At 46.3% G+C, this 17219-nt stretch overlaps 1 protein-coding gene across 3 annotated transcripts; it reads right to left on the reverse strand.

Annotated features, from left to right (window-relative positions):
• Nucleotides 1-8025: 8025 nt before the first annotated feature.
• Nucleotides 8026-16217, reverse strand: PIMREG (PICALM interacting mitotic regulator). Of its 3 annotated transcripts, XM_083587229.1 has the most exons (6): nt 16025-16217; nt 13834-14144; nt 13045-13361; nt 11644-11739; nt 10079-10132; nt 8338-8471 (listed from the first exon to the last, which is right to left on the reverse strand). In XM_083587229.1, the coding sequence occupies exons 1-5, from the start codon at nt 16200-16202 to the stop codon at nt 10102-10104; spliced, it is 933 nt and encodes a 310-aa protein (XP_083443355.1). In that variant the 5' UTR covers nt 16203-16217; the 3' UTR covers nt 8338-8471; nt 10079-10101. The 3 variants fall into 3 exon arrangements, with proteins under 3 accessions (XP_083443354.1, XP_083443356.1, XP_083443355.1); XM_083587228.1 differs by lacking the exon at nt 10079-10132 and having other exon boundaries at nt 8026-8471; XM_083587230.1 differs by lacking the exon at nt 10079-10132 and having other exon boundaries at nt 8026-8471; nt 13834-14180; nt 16025-16161.
• Between the last annotated feature and the right edge of the window lie 1002 nt (nt 16218-17219).

The raw sequence follows: 17219 nt of genomic DNA on the forward strand, positions 1-17219 counted from the left end.
TAGTTTAGAGAAAAGGGAAGTAAGAGGAGACAAGACAAAAGTCCATACAATTATGCATGACATTTGGGAGATGGGGAGAAAAACTTTCCTCCATTCACTATGTCATGACACTGGAAGTCACAGACACCCAATGAAGCTGAGTGTTGGAAGGTTCAAAACAGAGAAAAGAACGTTCTTCTTCGCACAGCACATTATTAACCTATGGAACTCATTTCCACAGGAGGCAGTGACGGCCACCAACTTGGATGGTTTGAAAAGAGGATTAGACTAATTCATGGAGAAGGCTATCCATGGCTACTAGCCATGAAGGCTATGCTTCTGAATACCAGTTTCTGGAGGTTAGAATGCTCTTGTCCTCCCTAATGGGGGCTTTCCCATAAGGGGCATTTGATTGGCCACCGTGAGAACTAATTACTGCCACCTGAGGCAGCAGCCTTCTTGTGTCCAGTGGTAGGGCTGGTCCTCTAAAGTGGTTCTCTGATGTCTCTGCTTTTTAAGATGCTGAGATGACCCTCATGGTCCCTTCCAACTCTATGAGTCTGTGATTCTATGAAACTTTTTAGGTTTCATAGAATCACAGACTCATAGAGTTGGAAGGGACCATGAGGGTCATCTCAGCATCTTAAAAAGCAGAGACATCACCTTGCCAACAAAGGTCCGTATAGTTAAAGCCATGGTTTTCCCAGTAGTGATGTATAGAAGTGAGAGCTGGACTATAAAGAAGGCTGATCGCCGAAGAATTGATGCTTTTGAATTATGGTGCTGGAGGAGGCTCTTGAGAGTCCCATGGACTGCAAGAAGATCAAACCTCTCCATTCTTAAGGAAATCAGCCCTGAGTGCTCACTGGAAGGACAGATCGTGAAGCTGAGGCTCCAATATTTTGGCTACCTCATGAGAAGAGAAGACTCCCTGGAAAAGACCCTGATGTTGGGAAAGATGGAGGGCACAAGGAGAAGGGGACGACAGAGGACGAGATGGTTGGACAGTGTTCTCGAAGCTACCAGCAGGAGTTTGACCAAACTGCGGGAGGCAGTGGAAGACAGGAGTGCCTGGCGTGCTCTGGTCCATGGGGTCACAAAGACTCGGACACGACTAAACGACTAAACAACAACAACATGAGGGTCATCTAGTCCAACCCCCTGCAATGCAGGAATCTGTTGCCCAACGTGAGGCTTGAACTCACGACCCTGAAAAGTTGCTCCTGTTCAGCTGTTGACTTACATTGTACAGTGGAAATTTAAATTCCCCACAGAACTGAAGAAGCAGGAAGGCTGTGTGCTTCTTGCTTGCTGGATTTTCCCTTGCTTCGAGACAAACCAAAGCTGGGAGTTTTGGGTGGGGTGGAAACATAATCGCTTTTTTTTTGCAGAGGTCTGTTGGGCAAATATGTTTCATGGCCCGGTTCCAGAGTCTAGAATCTTCTGAAAAGCTCTGATCTGTACACAGAGCTCTATGCTGGCTTACACGCCATGTCAGTGGCACCCATGAATATGTTTTTTTTTTGTTGTTGTTTTTGACGGTTTCCTCACTTTTCTTTACTCGTTTTTTTGGTTTTTTTACAGTTGCTGGTGTTTTTTCAATTTTTTAAATTAATTTTCACAAAATTATAAACAAACAAACAAACAAACACAAATCATAATCTTATTAGAAATTATACTCCTTAACATTGTTAAGTGACTTCCTCGCTTCCCCTTGGTTGAATTTCCATGCATATCCATTTAACGGTTTTCCAAATCACAGTTCTTATAAAATTTACCTTTAGCTTTAACATCTTTCAATCTTTACCTTTTGAAATTATACAAATTGATTCATCACTTAACTTATATAAAATCCTAAGCCTATTAGTTATCTGCAAGTTATTTCCAACTAATTTAACTTAACATATTTAATTAAATAATCATTAATTTTTTTCCATTCTTCCTGGTACTCCTCCTCCTTCTGGTCGCGGAATCTTCCAGTTAGGTCGGCTAGCTCCGAAAAATCCATCATCTTATGAACATGTTTGTTTTTGATAAATGGAGATACTGCTGTTTCATGCACCCTCTGAGACAGCTTGGTCAGTTAGCCCCGATTCAGTTTAGAAGCTGTTCTTCTGTGATCCAGAATGGTGAAAGATGCAGGACGGATGAAAGGAAAGACTTCTTCACAGTGCAGAATTAAACTGTGGAACTCCCTCTTGCAGGAAACATTGAAGACCATCAACTTGGATGGCTTTAAAACAGGATTGGACAAATGCATGGAGGATATCAACAGCTACTAGCCCCAATGGCTCTGCCTCCACAGCTGGATGTATCAATGCTTCTGTATCCCCGTTGCTGGAAGCTGCAGGAGGGGAGAGGGCTCTTGTGCTTGAATCCTGCTTGCAGGTTTCCCATGTGGATATCTGGGTGGCTACTGTGGGAGCAGGATGACATGGGCCTGATCCATAATACTGTAAGTTTTGCTTATGTCCTTAAAATCTGCAGCCTTAGCCAGCAGGAAGGACTGAGAATTTATTACGCTGTTTTGCTCGCCAGATGTCTTGAGTGCCAACATGACTGCTTTCTTTGGGACTGGTAAGCAAGCCATAAGGAAGCATCTTTGTCAAACGCTATAAAAGAACTCTTGTTTTTCACCTCTTGCCTTGTTTGGTGTGACTAAGACAAAGCACACAAGGAGGGGATATCAAATCAGGAGGAAACAAAATGAAGAGGTTAATGTTTCTTTAAACCAGTGGTTTTCAAGCAGTGTGTCATGTGTCATAAGAATTTCAGGTCTCAAATATATAAATTAAATGTACAAGGCAAACACGTACATTACTTTATACACCACATGTCTGAAACAGTACAGGAAGACAGTCCTGAAACCATTTTGACTCTCCCAAACTGACCAAATGTTTCTCTGAAAGGAGGATGCCTGGATTCAGAAATTAAGTACCATAGTTATAATAACAAAAGAGTGGCCAAAACCCAGATAATGCAATCAGGTAAATGGCAGAAGGAGATAAACAACACACTCAGGATTCTGTTTTAGACAGCCCCCTGTGATGTATGTATGATGTATCGGGGGAGGTGGTCCTGGGCTACACCCCTTCTGTGATGTGTGTATGATGTTTCTGGGGATGGTCTGGTGTTTGAGGGTGGGCAATTTCAAAGTCTATATAAGGGCAGGCAAACCTTTGTTCTGGGTCCTCCTCCTCTCTCCTGTGTGTGAGGGGAGCACCCTGTTGCAACAGTTTTAATAAAGATCAGGCTTAATAGCTGCTTTGCTTCTCAATATTCTCTGGTTGGCCTCTTTTATTTTCTCCTACTGATAGGGAACCCACTTAAAGACTCTATACGGGCTCTTGAAAGGGAAAAAGGGCTTATTTTGTTTACAACACATGGCACCCTTTCCTTCTCTCCCTCCTCTGATGCCCTCTCACGTCTCTGCCTCCCAAAGGCTTGTACAGCTGTTCGTTGAAGCAACCCTGGCTACAAGTTCCGCAGGCAAATGGTGCTTCTGGGGCTGGCCAGGTGGTGCTGGTTGCCAGGAGCTGAGGCAGCTTTGGAGTAAGCAAGCAAACGGGCGAGAGAGCCCAGCCAGACAGTCTGCCAGCTCTTGCCATCGGGAATTGACAGATAAGTGGGAGGCTGGACAGGCAGGCACTGTGCTGGCCTTTCTTGTCCTTGTTGTGTGCAAGGCCTGCCTGGGAGCTGAGTGCCCAGTGCTGAAGACGAGCCTTTCCACCATGCAGGCCCAGCAACACCTGCTACTGCCTCCCAAGGTAAAGTGCTGGTCTCATCTTCACCTTTGGCCGGTCTCTGTTGGGCCACTAAGGCTTAGGGCATCCTCTTCCCAGGCCCCTGTGAGGCAGTATGAGGAGGTATCTCTCTTTAGGGTGAGGGGGGCATCTCAGAGACCAGGGGCAGCAGCAGCAGCTGCCCAGAAGACTCCCAAGGAGAGGGGAGAGGAGAGGAGGCTGAGGGAACACTAAGGGAGGGTGTTTGGAAAAGGGTGAGAGGCTGCCAGCTCTGCAGGCAAAGGGTGACATAACTGGGCTCCTAAGCCCCACATGGGGTGCCACAGAAGGAATGCAGTTGGACAAGGGAGTCGTGGACACAAAAAGGTTGAAAACCTCTGCGTTCAACCAAGGCAAGCAGCACAATACCAAGGCTACCCGTAATATTATTCTCTTGTGGCAAACTTAGGCAGGTGACGTGGGGGACATCTGTAGCCTTCTGGTGGAGATGTTGATGGATGCCAGCTCCCAGCAGCCAGCAGGACCAAAGGATATATTAGTAGTAGTAGTATTAAATCCTGCCTTTTTCTCAGTGCGGGAATCAAAGCAGCTTACAAAAATTGAAACAACAATGATAAAATACAGAAGGCTAAAAACGTATAAAAGATAATAGATAAAAAGTAATTAAACTCGTAATAGAATATATATATATATATATAGAGAGAGAGAGAGAGAGAGAGAGAGAGAGAGAGAGAGAAGGGCCTCCCTCCAGGACCTCAGAGCCTGGGCAGGTTCATAGGAGAGAATAGGGTCCTTCAGACAGCCAGGGCCGAAGCTGTATAAAGCTTTCATGACCAATATTTGAACTGTGCCCACAAACAGAGCAATAGCCAGTGGAGCTGTTGTAACATGTTATTCGCACACTCCCTATAACCCTTCCAGAAACTTCTGGAGGGTGCTATATTCTCCACCCCTGTTCTATTGTTTCTGGCACCCAGTGGTAGATGCCTCCGGATATGGAGTTTCCACTGAGATCTCAGTGCTATTAGACCTTGACAGACATATCCACGACAAATTTGCTTAATCCCCTTTCGAAAAGATCCCTGGTGGTCAGATTCTGGGTCTGTTGAGCAGAGCACCATGTTTTGCACTAGATGCCTATTATAGCATCACCAATGATCAGGGGTGACAGGAGTTGGAGTCTAGCAACACCCATTCCCCACCCATTCTACAGAATGGTTTGTTCTGCTTCTTGACTCATTGACCACAACAGCACTGGCTGTTACAGCTGGCTGAATGGGCCATTATGAGGTAGATAGAAGCTGGATCTGTTTGTGTGCTGAAGGACTTCAACAAAGGGCTGGTCTCCTTAGGAATGCCCTTTGCTCATTGCGTAATTAAACAATAGCTTTATGCCTGGAAGTTGCATCTTAAAATCCCGTTTGAACAAAGTTCATCTGAAGGAGATTTTCAGGTGCAGCTTCCAGGCATAAGCTTATATTTTCATACCACTAAGAACTTCTTCTTTCTTCTTTGCCAATCACTCATAGCCGAGTAAGATTGTCTTCCATAAACACAGTTTTAACAGTGAGTCCGTGACTGTGGAGGCCAATTCTGGATCCACACGTCCTTCCACAGTGGGGACATAGGTTTCCGGGCAGGAGTCGACCACGGTGAGGGTTTGCCAAATGTGCCTTCCTCTTAGCACGTTTCTCCCTTTCGTCCCAAGTTCTAGTGTCTTCAAAGCCCATGACACCTTTGGTAAAGGTTGTTCTCCAATTGGGGCACTCGCAGGCCAGTGTTTTCCAGTTGTCGGTGTTTATACTACATTTTTTAAGATGTAAGGACTAGGGTTATGCCAGAGGGACCATCCCTCTGAAGCAGTCCTTCAGCACTGAAATGGAACCCTTTCATTTGTCCTTCTGACCAGAAAGTTAGCCAGGAGAAAGAATAGGCAAGCTATAACAGAGTCAGAAGGAAAAATGGGGGAAAGAATTAAAAATTGGTGGTGGGGGAGTTTCAGAGAGCAAAGAGGTTTGCTGCACGTGCCCCTGGAGTTCCTGCCTTTACAGAACCAAACTTTGTTGTCATGTTGGCCTACACAGAAACCAAGGAATATGGGGAAGAACAACCACTGCTCAATGGTATAGCACCTGCCTCGCACGCAGAAGGCCTCGGATTCACTCCCTGGCAGCGTGGGAAATACGAAGCACTGGAGAATTTCGGCCAGTCCGTGTCGGGAATGCTGAGCAACATGGACACAGCACAAGGCAGTTTCCTGCTAAAATCTGCTCTTTCTTCAGAACCACCCTCACTCACCAAACATCTGCAAAGGCAAGTTTTGGAAGCAACAGCTCAACTATTGCTTAAGCTTAAATCCTTCTAGACAAAGGAGGACCCATGGAAGATGAAAAGGAGACAGACTTTAAAGAGAAAAGCTTTGTTTTGAATGTTGGACCCCAACCAGTTTTTTTAAAGGGCAACTCTTTCCTGTGGCATCTGAAGTTATCCAACCCTGAGAAGCCTCAATCAGTTGCCTGGGGCCATTGATGTTTAAACAGCTCAATTTTTCTTCAGCAAAACAAAAAAGCAAAGCAAAACCCTTTTCTTCTTTTCCAATATTCAGCCGTGCAGCAGGGAGAGATAATGGCTTGCTCTGATCAGACACAAGTTAGAAAATGAAATCAGGAAATGGGACACTGTTTAAAATCTGGAGCCTGATTAGGGCAACCCACTGACACAGTGCATCTGGTTTCCAGAACTCATTTTACCAGCTGCAATTGGTCTCCAGAGGTTAACTGAGTCCCAAATCAAGACGCAGAGCCCAATGTGAGTTTGTGTTCAAAATGCATGTGTGGTAAAACGGTTAGATTGTTGGGCTAGGAACTGGGAGAGACCAGGGTTCAAATAATTCACTCAGCCATGAAGCTCTCACTGAGTGACCTTGGGTCAGCCACTAACCTCTCAGCCTAACCTACCTCACAGGGGGGTAGGGGGGGATTAAATGAAGAGGGGCAAACATGGCGTGATAAAAGTCTGTAAAATTATATCAGGACAAGTTACTTGTTGTTTACTGTTGTAACAATTGTTTTCTCAAAATTTATCCTCTGTAGCATGAAAATAAACAGTATTTTTAAAAGGGGGGGTCAAATTCTGTCTGCCACCCCCATGGATAAAAAGGTGGTATAGAAACAATTTTTTAAAAAAATTAAAGCAGTCACTAGAAGGATGGAGGTTTTCAAGATTGAAGATTGAACCAAAATGGGCTCTTGGTGAGGCCTGGCAAAACTTTGCTCCCTTGAGGGTGTTAATTTGCATTGGGAGGAAGACCAGGGCTGGAAATATCCCTGTGAAAGCCTGTGTGATTGTGACTTCCTCAAATAATCTACACTCATTATCTACAAAAATCAATAACACACACAATAAGGAAGTTAAGCATTGGTTCTGGAACTGACTGTCTTCTTTGCAATTTGCCCATCGAGAGGACTGTGGACAGTTCTGGTTGCATCATTTTGTACCCTGAGCCAGCAACCAGGAATGACTGGGAAAGTTGCAGAGGAGTCACCAAAAGTTAGATTAATTTAGGCATCCCCCAAATTAGGAGAGGAGCAAGTGGGAGTAGATAGCAGCAATACGTAGCAGTTGATAGGTCTTGCATTGTGTGACATCTCTGCTAAGCAAAAAAATAAAAAAGGGACCCAACTCACCTCTCCACACGTAAATTATGCAAATAGTCTGGGGTTTTTTTTGCGATTTATTACCTTTTGACTAGGAATGACAGCGGGTGGGTGGACTGAAGCCCCCCTCCTTCAAACTAGAGGGATGCTGAATAAGTTTTCAAAGGCCCAATATTTTGTTGTGTGTTGTCAAAACCTTTTCAGCCAACTCCTTTCATGCATAAGGACTAGAAGCTTGGTGTTTCTCTTTTAAATCAAAGCCCAAAATTACCAGGAAGCTGCATTCAGTGTCACATTTTACGCTTCTTCTTTGGGCCTCCTTCAAGTTGGCTTGCGGGGGGCAGGGTGTCATACAGATACCCCCAGCTAACTTTGGCTGGTGCTTTTAATAGAGTGCTAAATGACACACATAGGCCCAAACAGGGAACAATTAAAAATGAGATGGTAAAGTCTTCCTAATATAAAAAGCTAAAGCAGGGCTTAGATGAGCCTTTGCCAACCTGGTGCCCTCCTGATGTTACTGGACTCCAACTCCCATCATTCCTCATCACTGGCAGTGTTGGCTGCTGGGAGTTGTAGTTCAGCAACATCTGGAAGGAACCACAACGTCCTTCATCCCCGCTTTCCAGCAATTAAGCAGGCCGGCATTGTAGCTTTATTTCCTTTTATTCATTGATACACTTACACCTCAGCCTTCAAACAAAAGAGAGATGAAATTCAGGTTGGTTAAGCTTGACTTAATGCCATAAATAGGATCAGTTTTAGCAGAGACATTCACATATATAGGAAGAAAAACCCATGTAGTTTCACTGAGACGTTACAAAAATTAGTGTGCATTTTTTTAAACACAAGCTTATTCAGAGTAGAATACAAAAAACACTATTTTAAAAAAGTAAGATAAACACACACACACACCCTTCATATTCTCGAAGATTAATACTATTTAAAGTTATTCTCAGCCCAGCTGCTGAGCTCCCAGCGCAGTTTGGCCACCCGCCTCCTGAGCGAAGACTGGGAGAGGTTTCGGGACCGCACCTGGGCAGCCCGCAAGTTCTGCGCCATCACCTGGTAGTAGTTGACAATGGCTTGATCTCTGCAGAGAAGGAGAAAAGTGTGTTAAGAACATCTCACATCGAGTTGGAGACACAAAGGACTTCCAAGTTAGTTCAGTGAAGACAGGGCAGACACATCCCAAGGAATAGATGCCGCCCATTTGACAGGGCTGCCACAGCCACCCTGGGCAGCTGCCAGCAAATTAAAATGTCAAACATTGAAGGAGCACTGTAGCACATTAAATGTTTGGTGTGGATGGAAGCTGACAGCCAGGGCTGTCAACCCCCTGGGTTGGTTGGTTGTAAGTTAGAAGGCAAGCCAGTGAGGGCTGACTGAGGGCAGGCCACGGTTGGTGATGCAGCACCACATTTCACAGAATCATAGAGTTGGAAGGGATGCAGGAGTCTCATCCATGGCAGATATTGAAATACTTTATTGTCACTTGTACAACTTGTATACAGTGAGATTACTCGAGCACCCCCCACTCAGCTCTCTTAGTCTTAATTCCCTTCGTTTACTGACGGACACCCACCAAACCCGAAAGTCAGTTGCCCTGTTGTTATCTTTTCATTCAGCAGCCTAATAGCCCACGGATAAAAGCTGTTCTTTACACTGTTGGTGCGACTAATCATGCTTCTGTATCTTCTGCCCCAGGAGATCAAGAAAGTGCTGGCCAGGCACTTTAAATCTGTTTAAAAACCTCCAAGGGAGGAGAGTCCATCACCTTCCCAGGGAGTCTGTTCCACTGTCAAACAGCTCTTACCATCAGAAAGTTCTTCCTAATGTTTAGTTGGAATCTCCTTCCTTGTCATTTTATAGAATCACAAAAGTCAGAAGGGACCCCAAGCATCATTCAGCCCAACCCTCTGCAATGCAGAAATCTCAACTACAATAAATCGCCCATGACAGATGCCCATCCAACCTCTGCTTAAAAACCTAGGAAGGAGAGTCCACCACCTGTCGAACAGCTCTTGCTGTCAGAAAGCTCTTCCTGACGTTCAGCTGGAATATCCTTTCTTGTAACATGAGCCCTACCCTCCGGAGCAGCAGAAAATAAGCCCACTCCATCTTCCATGGGACAGCCCTTCAGATATTTGAAGGTAGCTATCATATGACCTCTCAGTTTCCTCTTCTCCAGGCTAAACATCCCCAACTCCCTCGACCGTTCCCAACTCCCTCGACCGTTCCTCATAAGTCATAGTTTCCAAGCCCTGAATCATCTTGGTTGCCCTCCTCTGCACACCTTCCAGCTTTCCAATATCCTTCTTAAACTGGGGTGCCCAGAGCTGGACCCAGGCTCCAGGTGGGGGTCTGACTAAGGCAGAATAGAGCGGTACCATGACTTCCCATGAACTGGACATTAGACTTCTGTAGATGTAACCCAGAAGAAATGCACTGACTAAGCTGCTTGACACCCATGTACCCACCCAAACCATCTGCAAACACATAAAAGATTCCATTTTGGCACACTTTAAGGAAGGATGGTATTATTCAGGGGGGTAGCTGTCATAGAAAACCAGGGGGTAAAGGTTCCGAAGAGGGCTTTAATTCAGCATGCACATATATCTTTAAAAGCTGGTGTTCTTCATGCAGGAAACGGGTGTGTTAGAGAATATTCCAAGCAAAACAAAAAGAGCACATTTTTACCTGGGTGTTTGTTTTTTTTCTCTTCAGTTAGAAATGAGAGAATCTCTCATATCGCTAGTAGATGGAGAGAATATTAGGAACAAAGGGTTTACAAGCTGAAAAGGTATGAGATTTTCAACTGGCTCATAGGTGGTTCCATTTTGATGCCGCTAGAGCCTTGGTCAGCAACAGGTTGCCCTCTAGAATATCTCAGGACAGAAAGTTAAGGGCCAAGCTCCTGAGCTCCACCACCTGCCATCCACCCCCATTGCCATAACTTTCTTTCCGTTCCTCTGGATTGGCAAGGAACAAAATCATAGAGTTGTGGGCTTGGACAGGACCAGAAAGATCACCCAGTCCTCCAGCTCCCTGCAAGTGCAGGAAGGAAATATCTATGGCAACAACATCCCTGGTAGGTGTGCCATCCAGCTTAAAAAGCAACAACTCTAAATGGAAAAAAAAAGTTTAAAAGGGGGATTGAGCAGCATTTGATAACCAAGGACCTTAATGCAGGGTAACCAACATGGGATGCCCTCCATATGTTCATACATGGAAAAATAGAAATGCTAAATAATTGTAGAGTGGAGTGTGCTTGTAAAAGCAACAGAGCCATTTTTCACCAGCTCCTTCTGATGTTTACTTCCATCCTTAGGTGCCTTATGATGCATTTTGAAGGGGCTGGAAGAACCCCCAACCCTGTTGCTGAGGGTGCTGTCAGGAAACCCCTGTTCCTCTCCCAGAGCTACAATTCCCAGAGTGGTTTCACAGTAAATCCCTCTTCCCAGGGAACAGCTGTAGCTTCCCCCAAAGAAGCCTGGGAACTGTAGTTTGTTGAGGGTGTTGAGAAGCCTCTATTCCTCTCCCAGAACTCCAATTCCCAAAGTGGTAAAGTTCTCTCCCCAGGGAACTCTGGGAATTGTAGCACACTGGGAGGGGATTAGAGGCTACCCAGCACCCTCAGCAAACTATGGTTCCCAGGATTCTTTGGGGGAAGCCATGGCAATACTGCTTTAAATGTTTAGCACAGACAGGGGTGGCAACGCCTTGCCAATTATCATTAGGCAGGCACCTTTGTTGCAGTCGGCTGTATCAGTTCTACTCAGAGTAGAATCATTGACATTAACTGACATGCCTAGTATCATAGAATTGCAGAGTTGGAAGGGATACAGAGGCTCTTCTAGTCCAATCCTCAGCTGAGGTCTGATCATTTAAGCGAGTTTATTCCAAGTAGAATACAACCTACTGCTTTGGGTGCCCATAAAAACATCTTGATAATGTTATTGTCTGCTGTCTTTAAAGCCTGTTTTCAATCATGTGGGGGTTTTTTTATGACTGTTTCATACAATTATGTAAACCAGTTAGAGACTTTTAAAAAAAAACCCTAAGGGGTAATTTCTCACTGAAGAAATAAATAGCCTCCATCTGCAAAAGCACATTTGACCAGGAGGATCTGAACACAGGCCCCCTTCAAGTAATGCACTCCCCGCCACAGGGCAGAGTCAAGGCAACTACAGCCCCGCCCTAAATAGCAGGCAAGTAGCCTGGCCAACGGGAGGAAGAAGCCCCACCCCACACAACGGGCTCACCTCTCTTCTTGGACAATGATGTCGTTGAAGGCCCGAGAGAGACGCTTCAACTGGCGAATGCCGGTGGAGACCAGCTCCAGGTTGCAATCAAATTGTCTGCAATGGAGAGAGAACGAAGGAGGGTCATGAATCGGGTCTTGAGCAAGAGACTGGGGACTTCTTCCTAGCCCGGTCCATTATTATTTATTTAATTCTAACGGCCTCATCGCTTGGGAATTCCAAGAAACCATAAAGTCAGTGTAGTTTTGAAAGGTTCCAGTCTGCCATCTTGAATTAAGATGGGCACCCGATTGTATCCAAAATACAGATGAAAGCCCCGCTCTTTGATCTCAAGAAGCATTGATGATATCATCAGAGGTGTGCAAAGGCACAGTGGGCAGGAAAGCAACTTTCCAAAACGTATAGATTTATCTATAGAGCACTACAAACTGACCTCTCTTAAGCCAGGTTGAGCCCCTAGGATTAGCGCTATGGGGGAATTCAGGCAAGGACCATCAGCAGGAGTAGCCTCTGCAGAACATAACAGACATTCCTTTGAATGGGTGAACCAGGAGAGAGAGAGAGAGAGAGACTGTGTATGTACAGAAGTCTCAGAGTTCTCCGTGGCAGGAATGTAGCCTACTCTGCAAAGTTAAGAGTAACATCTTTTGCTCTGTCTATTATTGTTGTTGTTGTCGTTGTTAATTAAATTTATCCCCCCCCCCTTTCATCAGCAGGTGTCAGAGTGGGTTACAACAATTTAAAATTAAGCATTAAACCAGTTGATGCATACAGTTAATGCATACTATGGAACTTCCTCCCTGGACTAGATGGGCCATTGGCCTGATCTAGAAGGCTCCTATGTTCTTAATCTATTATTCTTATTCAATACAGGAGTTCAGGAGTTCAAAGACACCATAAAGTCACTGCAGTTTTGAAAGGATCAGTCCACCATCTTGAATCAAAATGGCGTCCATCTTTATCCAGACACAGATGAAAACCCTGCTCCTTGACCTCAGGAAACATCGCAATTCCAGGAATTACCTCTGGCCCTGCCCCACAATTGCTATGTGGCCCCCAGAAGGTTTCTCCAAAGAGAAAAGTGGTCCTTGGGCAGAAAAAGGTATACCCCTCTTTGCTGGAAAGGCTGAGCTAGATCTCACATATGGAGTGGCCTTATATTTCAAAGCAAAGAAGATGTTTCCCCCAGCCTGCAATTTACATGGAGGGGCAGGATCTGTAACCAGGAACTTTGGCATGCAGGAGAGATGCCCAGCCACAGAGCTGATCGATCAAAACATCAGCCTCACTGGAAACACCTTTTGAGCCTGAAAATAATAAAGGCTCCAACCCTCCATTCCTTCCTCCTAAGCCCTTGCTGGCAAACTAGCTTAGCAACCAGCAGACTTCTCTTCCACTTGCCTCCTTTGTCGGACAGACGCAGGAGAACCGTATGGGCTTCTCAAGGCTGCAGCCCTCATGGATCTCCGGAGAGGGAGGAGCTCTTTGTTAAGCCGGCAGGAGCCAGGTTGAAAGGGGGATCTCTTGCCAGATGGGGACACAATCCTGGTGTCAGATGTCGGTGTCGAGACAGCGGCAAGCCTGTTGCTCTTGCGGCGAGGGGTCCGGGGCGGCCTGCTTTGGGTTTTGGCAGAGCCCCTGCTGCTGCCACCCACAGAATCTTTGTTCCAGGAGGAGACTAGCGAGCGTGTGGGGCCTTGACAGCTTTTCTGGATTTTCTGAAATGGGGAAAAAAACATATTTAAGGCAGTGTCTGGGATTTAGGCTCTGGGATGCATGGGGTAGAAAACATGCTACTCTCCAGATGTTGAACTGCAACAAGATCGCCTTGCCCGCTTGACTGCTTCAATCTGCAGAAATGGCCCATTTACAGAAGCCACATGAACTTTATATTCTAACATGGCAATTGGGAAATCACTGCCTGTTGATAGCCCTGTACTTTTTTCAGCACCTGCTAAAATCATTTTTGTTTAGACAAGGCTTAGAAAGGTTGGTGCGAGTTTTGATCCGTTTTTAGTCTATTGCTATTTTAACGTTTCAAAAGTCTTACATTATCGTCACTAGTATTGCTTTAGTGATAATGCCATTGTTTTATCTTTATTTGTAAACGGCTTCTGGGAAGCTGAATTAGCATTCCAGTAGCTGGATCTGAACTTCCTTTGAATACCTGCCCATTGCAGCCACCCATACCTGCGACACTGTCCCAAAGGCGTTCTTAGCTGTCCTCGTAAGCGTCCGCAAGTTCTGTCTTTTCTCCTTGGCCTCCAGGCTCTCCCATGTCGGATTCTCCTCAAAGTTCACCTCTACTTCTTTTAAAGGCATCCGCTTCCGCAGGGACATCCGCATGGACGTCATGTTGCGAGAAGACTTCTTCCTGAACCTGTCTGGAAGCGGACTCTCCTCTAGGCCAGGCAGGATCTCGTGATTTCGCCAGCCGACGGCGGACCCCACCACACTCTGGAACACAGACGCCATCTTCCCTTTCCTTGTGCTGGGCTCCCCTAACTAAAGTATTGTAAATAAGCCCACTCAGGTTTCTAGTCCATAAGATCACAAAAGGGTTACAGGGAGGGGAGAGGAGAACAAAGGCAGGCATTTAGTGTCAGTTGCTAACCACCTGGATTACTCAAGAGGGGTCAGTCAAATTCCCATCAGATTTACCATATTTTTCGCTCCATAAGACACACTTTTTTCCTCTTAAAAACTGTACGTCTTATGGAGCGAATGTGTGGTCCCTGGAGCTAAATTGCCGGAGTGCGGCACTCTCCTGAGCTGCTCTTTGGCGCTGGCGGGGGAAACCCCGGGTGCCAGCAGAGCAGAGCCTGCCTGCTGCTCCCTGAGCTGCTCTTTGGGGCTGTCCTGGCTTCTGGACTAGCTATGTGCAGCCTCCCCTTGCCTGGAAGAGGCTGTGTGTGGCTATCCCCTGCCAGCCCCAAAGAGCAGCTCAGGGAGCAGCGGGGCTGCACGCGGCTAAGTAAGATGCCAGGACAGCGAGCGGGATCACAGCAATCCTGCTGGCTGTCCTGGCTTCTTCTTTAGCTGCGTGCAGCCTCCCCGGCCAGGAGTGCTGCGATCCCGCTGGCTGTCCTGGCTTTTCGCTCCCGGCTGGGAGAGGCTGTGCGCCGCTATCTCATAAGCCAGGACAGCGGCCAGGAGTGCAGCGATCCCGCTTGCTGTCCTGGCTTCTGGGATTCAGAATATTTTTTTCTTGTTTTCCTCTTCCAAAAACTAGGTGCGTCTTATGGTCTGGTGCGTCTTATAGAGCGAAAAATACGGTAATTTTGTGTTTGCTAGGGTAGGGGAATGGGAAGCAGAATACAGGAGAATTGATCTAGCTTTATATCTATTGTAGAAATGGGAAAGGTGCAGAAAAGGGCAACCAGATTGATGGAGCAAGTCCCTTATGAGGAAAAGTTGCTGCGTTTGGGATTTTTAGTTTAGAGAAAAGCCCAGTTAAGAGGCAACGTGATAAATGCTTTTAAAATAAAGCATGGCATGGAAAGAGTGGATGGAGAAATTTTTTTCTCCCTCTCTCATAACAGTAGAACTCATGTCTATTCAATGAAGATGTATGTTGGACAAATGGGTACACTGTGAAACTCCCTGCCACAGGAGGCAGTGAGGGCCACTGACCTAGATGGCTTTTAAAAAGGATTGGACAAATTCATGGAGGAGAGGAGGGATATGGATTGCTACTAGCCAGGGTGGCTGTGCTCTGTCTGCAATACTTCTGAATCCCCATTCCTATAAGTCACAGGAGGGAAGAGGGCTCTTGTGTTCAAATCCTGCTTGTGGGTTTCCCAGCAGAGGCATCCAGTTGGCCACTGTGAGAACAAGATGCTGGACTATGGGGGGCCATTGGCGTGATCCAGCAGGATCTTCTTGTGTTCAAAGCTCTATGTAGCTGGATAGCATTCCCAAGCATCACTGGTCGCTGGCTTGAAAACTTTAGTTGGTCTCTAAGGCGCTACTGGAAGGAATTTTTAAATTTTGTTTTGAAAACAAGAGATACTCAGACGGAAACAGCACGCGAGGATAAATGGCTAATGGATCAATTCGATATCCATTTTTACTCTGGCCGTGCAAAACGATTTCCAAATATTTTGCTTTCCTGGCAACGCGGGGAAACGCCCAGTCTACGTTTTGTTTTCTGTACTCGAGCTTGTTCCTGATCGTTTTGTATTTTATTCGTTTGTATGTTTTACTCGCCCACGCCCTGCAGGAATGTAAGACTCGGTTTATTCCGCGTTGCAAAGAAAGGCGCGTCGCATCCTGCTTTGGGGTGCAAAGAGGGAGACTCTATGATGCCCCGATATTTGCATGCACGCATCTGGCTAATAATAATTGCAGCCGGACCCCAGAGAGCCCCCCTTAAACTCACCTCTGCCGCTTGCAGCTGGGAGATCTGGTCCTCTTTTTGCGGGTCCTTGAAAAGATTTCAAATCGGGCGCCGCCCCCTCCTCGCCCTCTTCAGATTGGCTGGACTCGGCAGCCTCCTTAGCAGAAGGGGCGGGGACAGAGTTTTGAGCCAGGAGCCCAAAGGGAGGCTTTCTGTGCATGCTCAGAGGCGCCCCAGCTTCCTGTCCGCGTCCCTGATCTGAAACGCGTTACCCTGACCAGTGAGATCTGTTGATTTCACCGCTGCTAAGGCTGATTTTTAAGCGGCAAAAGCTCTGCACATGTTCGGAGACCATCAAGCTTCGTGGCCATATCACGTAAACGTGCTCTGGTTTGAAATACACCCCGATCTGAAATTCGCTGACTTGCAAGTTTGCACGTGCTCAGAGCAGCTTTGCTACTCCACAGAGGAACTCTTAACCTCGAAATTCATTTTTCTGGAGAGTCCCCGAGATAGGAGTCGCAACTAAACGCAGCACTGCCTCTGAGCACGTGTGAAGGGCTCCTGTCCCCGCAGGCTTTCCAAGCGAGAGGCCAGTGGCTTCCTAGGAATTTTGGAGCTTGCAAATCGGGGCTATATACATGTATAAGCACTGAATCAGCCTTGCTACTGCAACCCCGATGGAATTTACTCCTGAGTAAACATGCAGCCTCCGGTAACGCTGCACAAAATGGGAGGTAAAAACCTGCAGGGCTTAGCTCCTCTCAAACCTTCTGCTGTGCATGTTTAGCAGTAAGAGTCTCCGAGCATGCACAAAGTGCTTTTCCCTCTCAGCAGTGACCAGTCTCAACCCCAGGGTTTCTAGAATCTGAGGGTGTGACTTCCAGCCAGACGTGGGCCCCATCAGCATCCCTCATTTTAAAATATTCCGAGATTGTATCTCTTTTTCCCTCAAAGAAATTAAGGAACATAGGAAGCTTCACGCAGCACATGAACAGTGGAACTCCCTCCCACTGGAGGCAGAGATGGTGGCCATCAACCTATATGGCCTTTTTAAAAGGATTAGACGAAATTGTGGAGGATATAAGGCTGTCCACGCTCTGCCTCCAGTCGGGCACAATGATGCTTCTGAATCCCAGTTGCTGGAACCCACAGGAGGGGAGAGCGCTCTTGTGTTCAGATTCTGCTTGATGGTTTCCTACAGGCATCTATTTGGCTGCTGTTGATCCAACAGGCC

The sequence above is a fragment of the Podarcis filfolensis genome (genome assembly GCF_964270895.1).
Source record: "Podarcis filfolensis genome assembly, chromosome: 15".
NCBI classification, from domain to species: domain Eukaryota; kingdom Metazoa; phylum Chordata; class Lepidosauria; order Squamata; family Lacertidae; genus Podarcis; species Podarcis filfolensis.

What these genes read in the sequence shown, in the direction of transcription:
- PIMREG (XM_083587228.1), bottom strand. Translation starts at nt 16,202, where the DNA reads ATGCACAGAAAGCCTCCCTTTGGGCTCCTGGCTCAAAACTCTGTCCCC. An exon ending in CCTTTGGGACAGTGTCGCAG is followed by an intron (nt 13,362 to 13,833) that starts GTATGGGTGGCT and finishes TCCCCATTTCAG; the next exon opens with AAAATCCAGAAAAGCTGTCA. An exon ending in ATCATTGTCCAAGAAGAGAG is followed by an intron (nt 8,472 to 11,643) that starts GTGAGCCCGTTG and finishes CCTTCTCTGCAG; the next exon opens with AGATCAAGCCATTGTCAACT.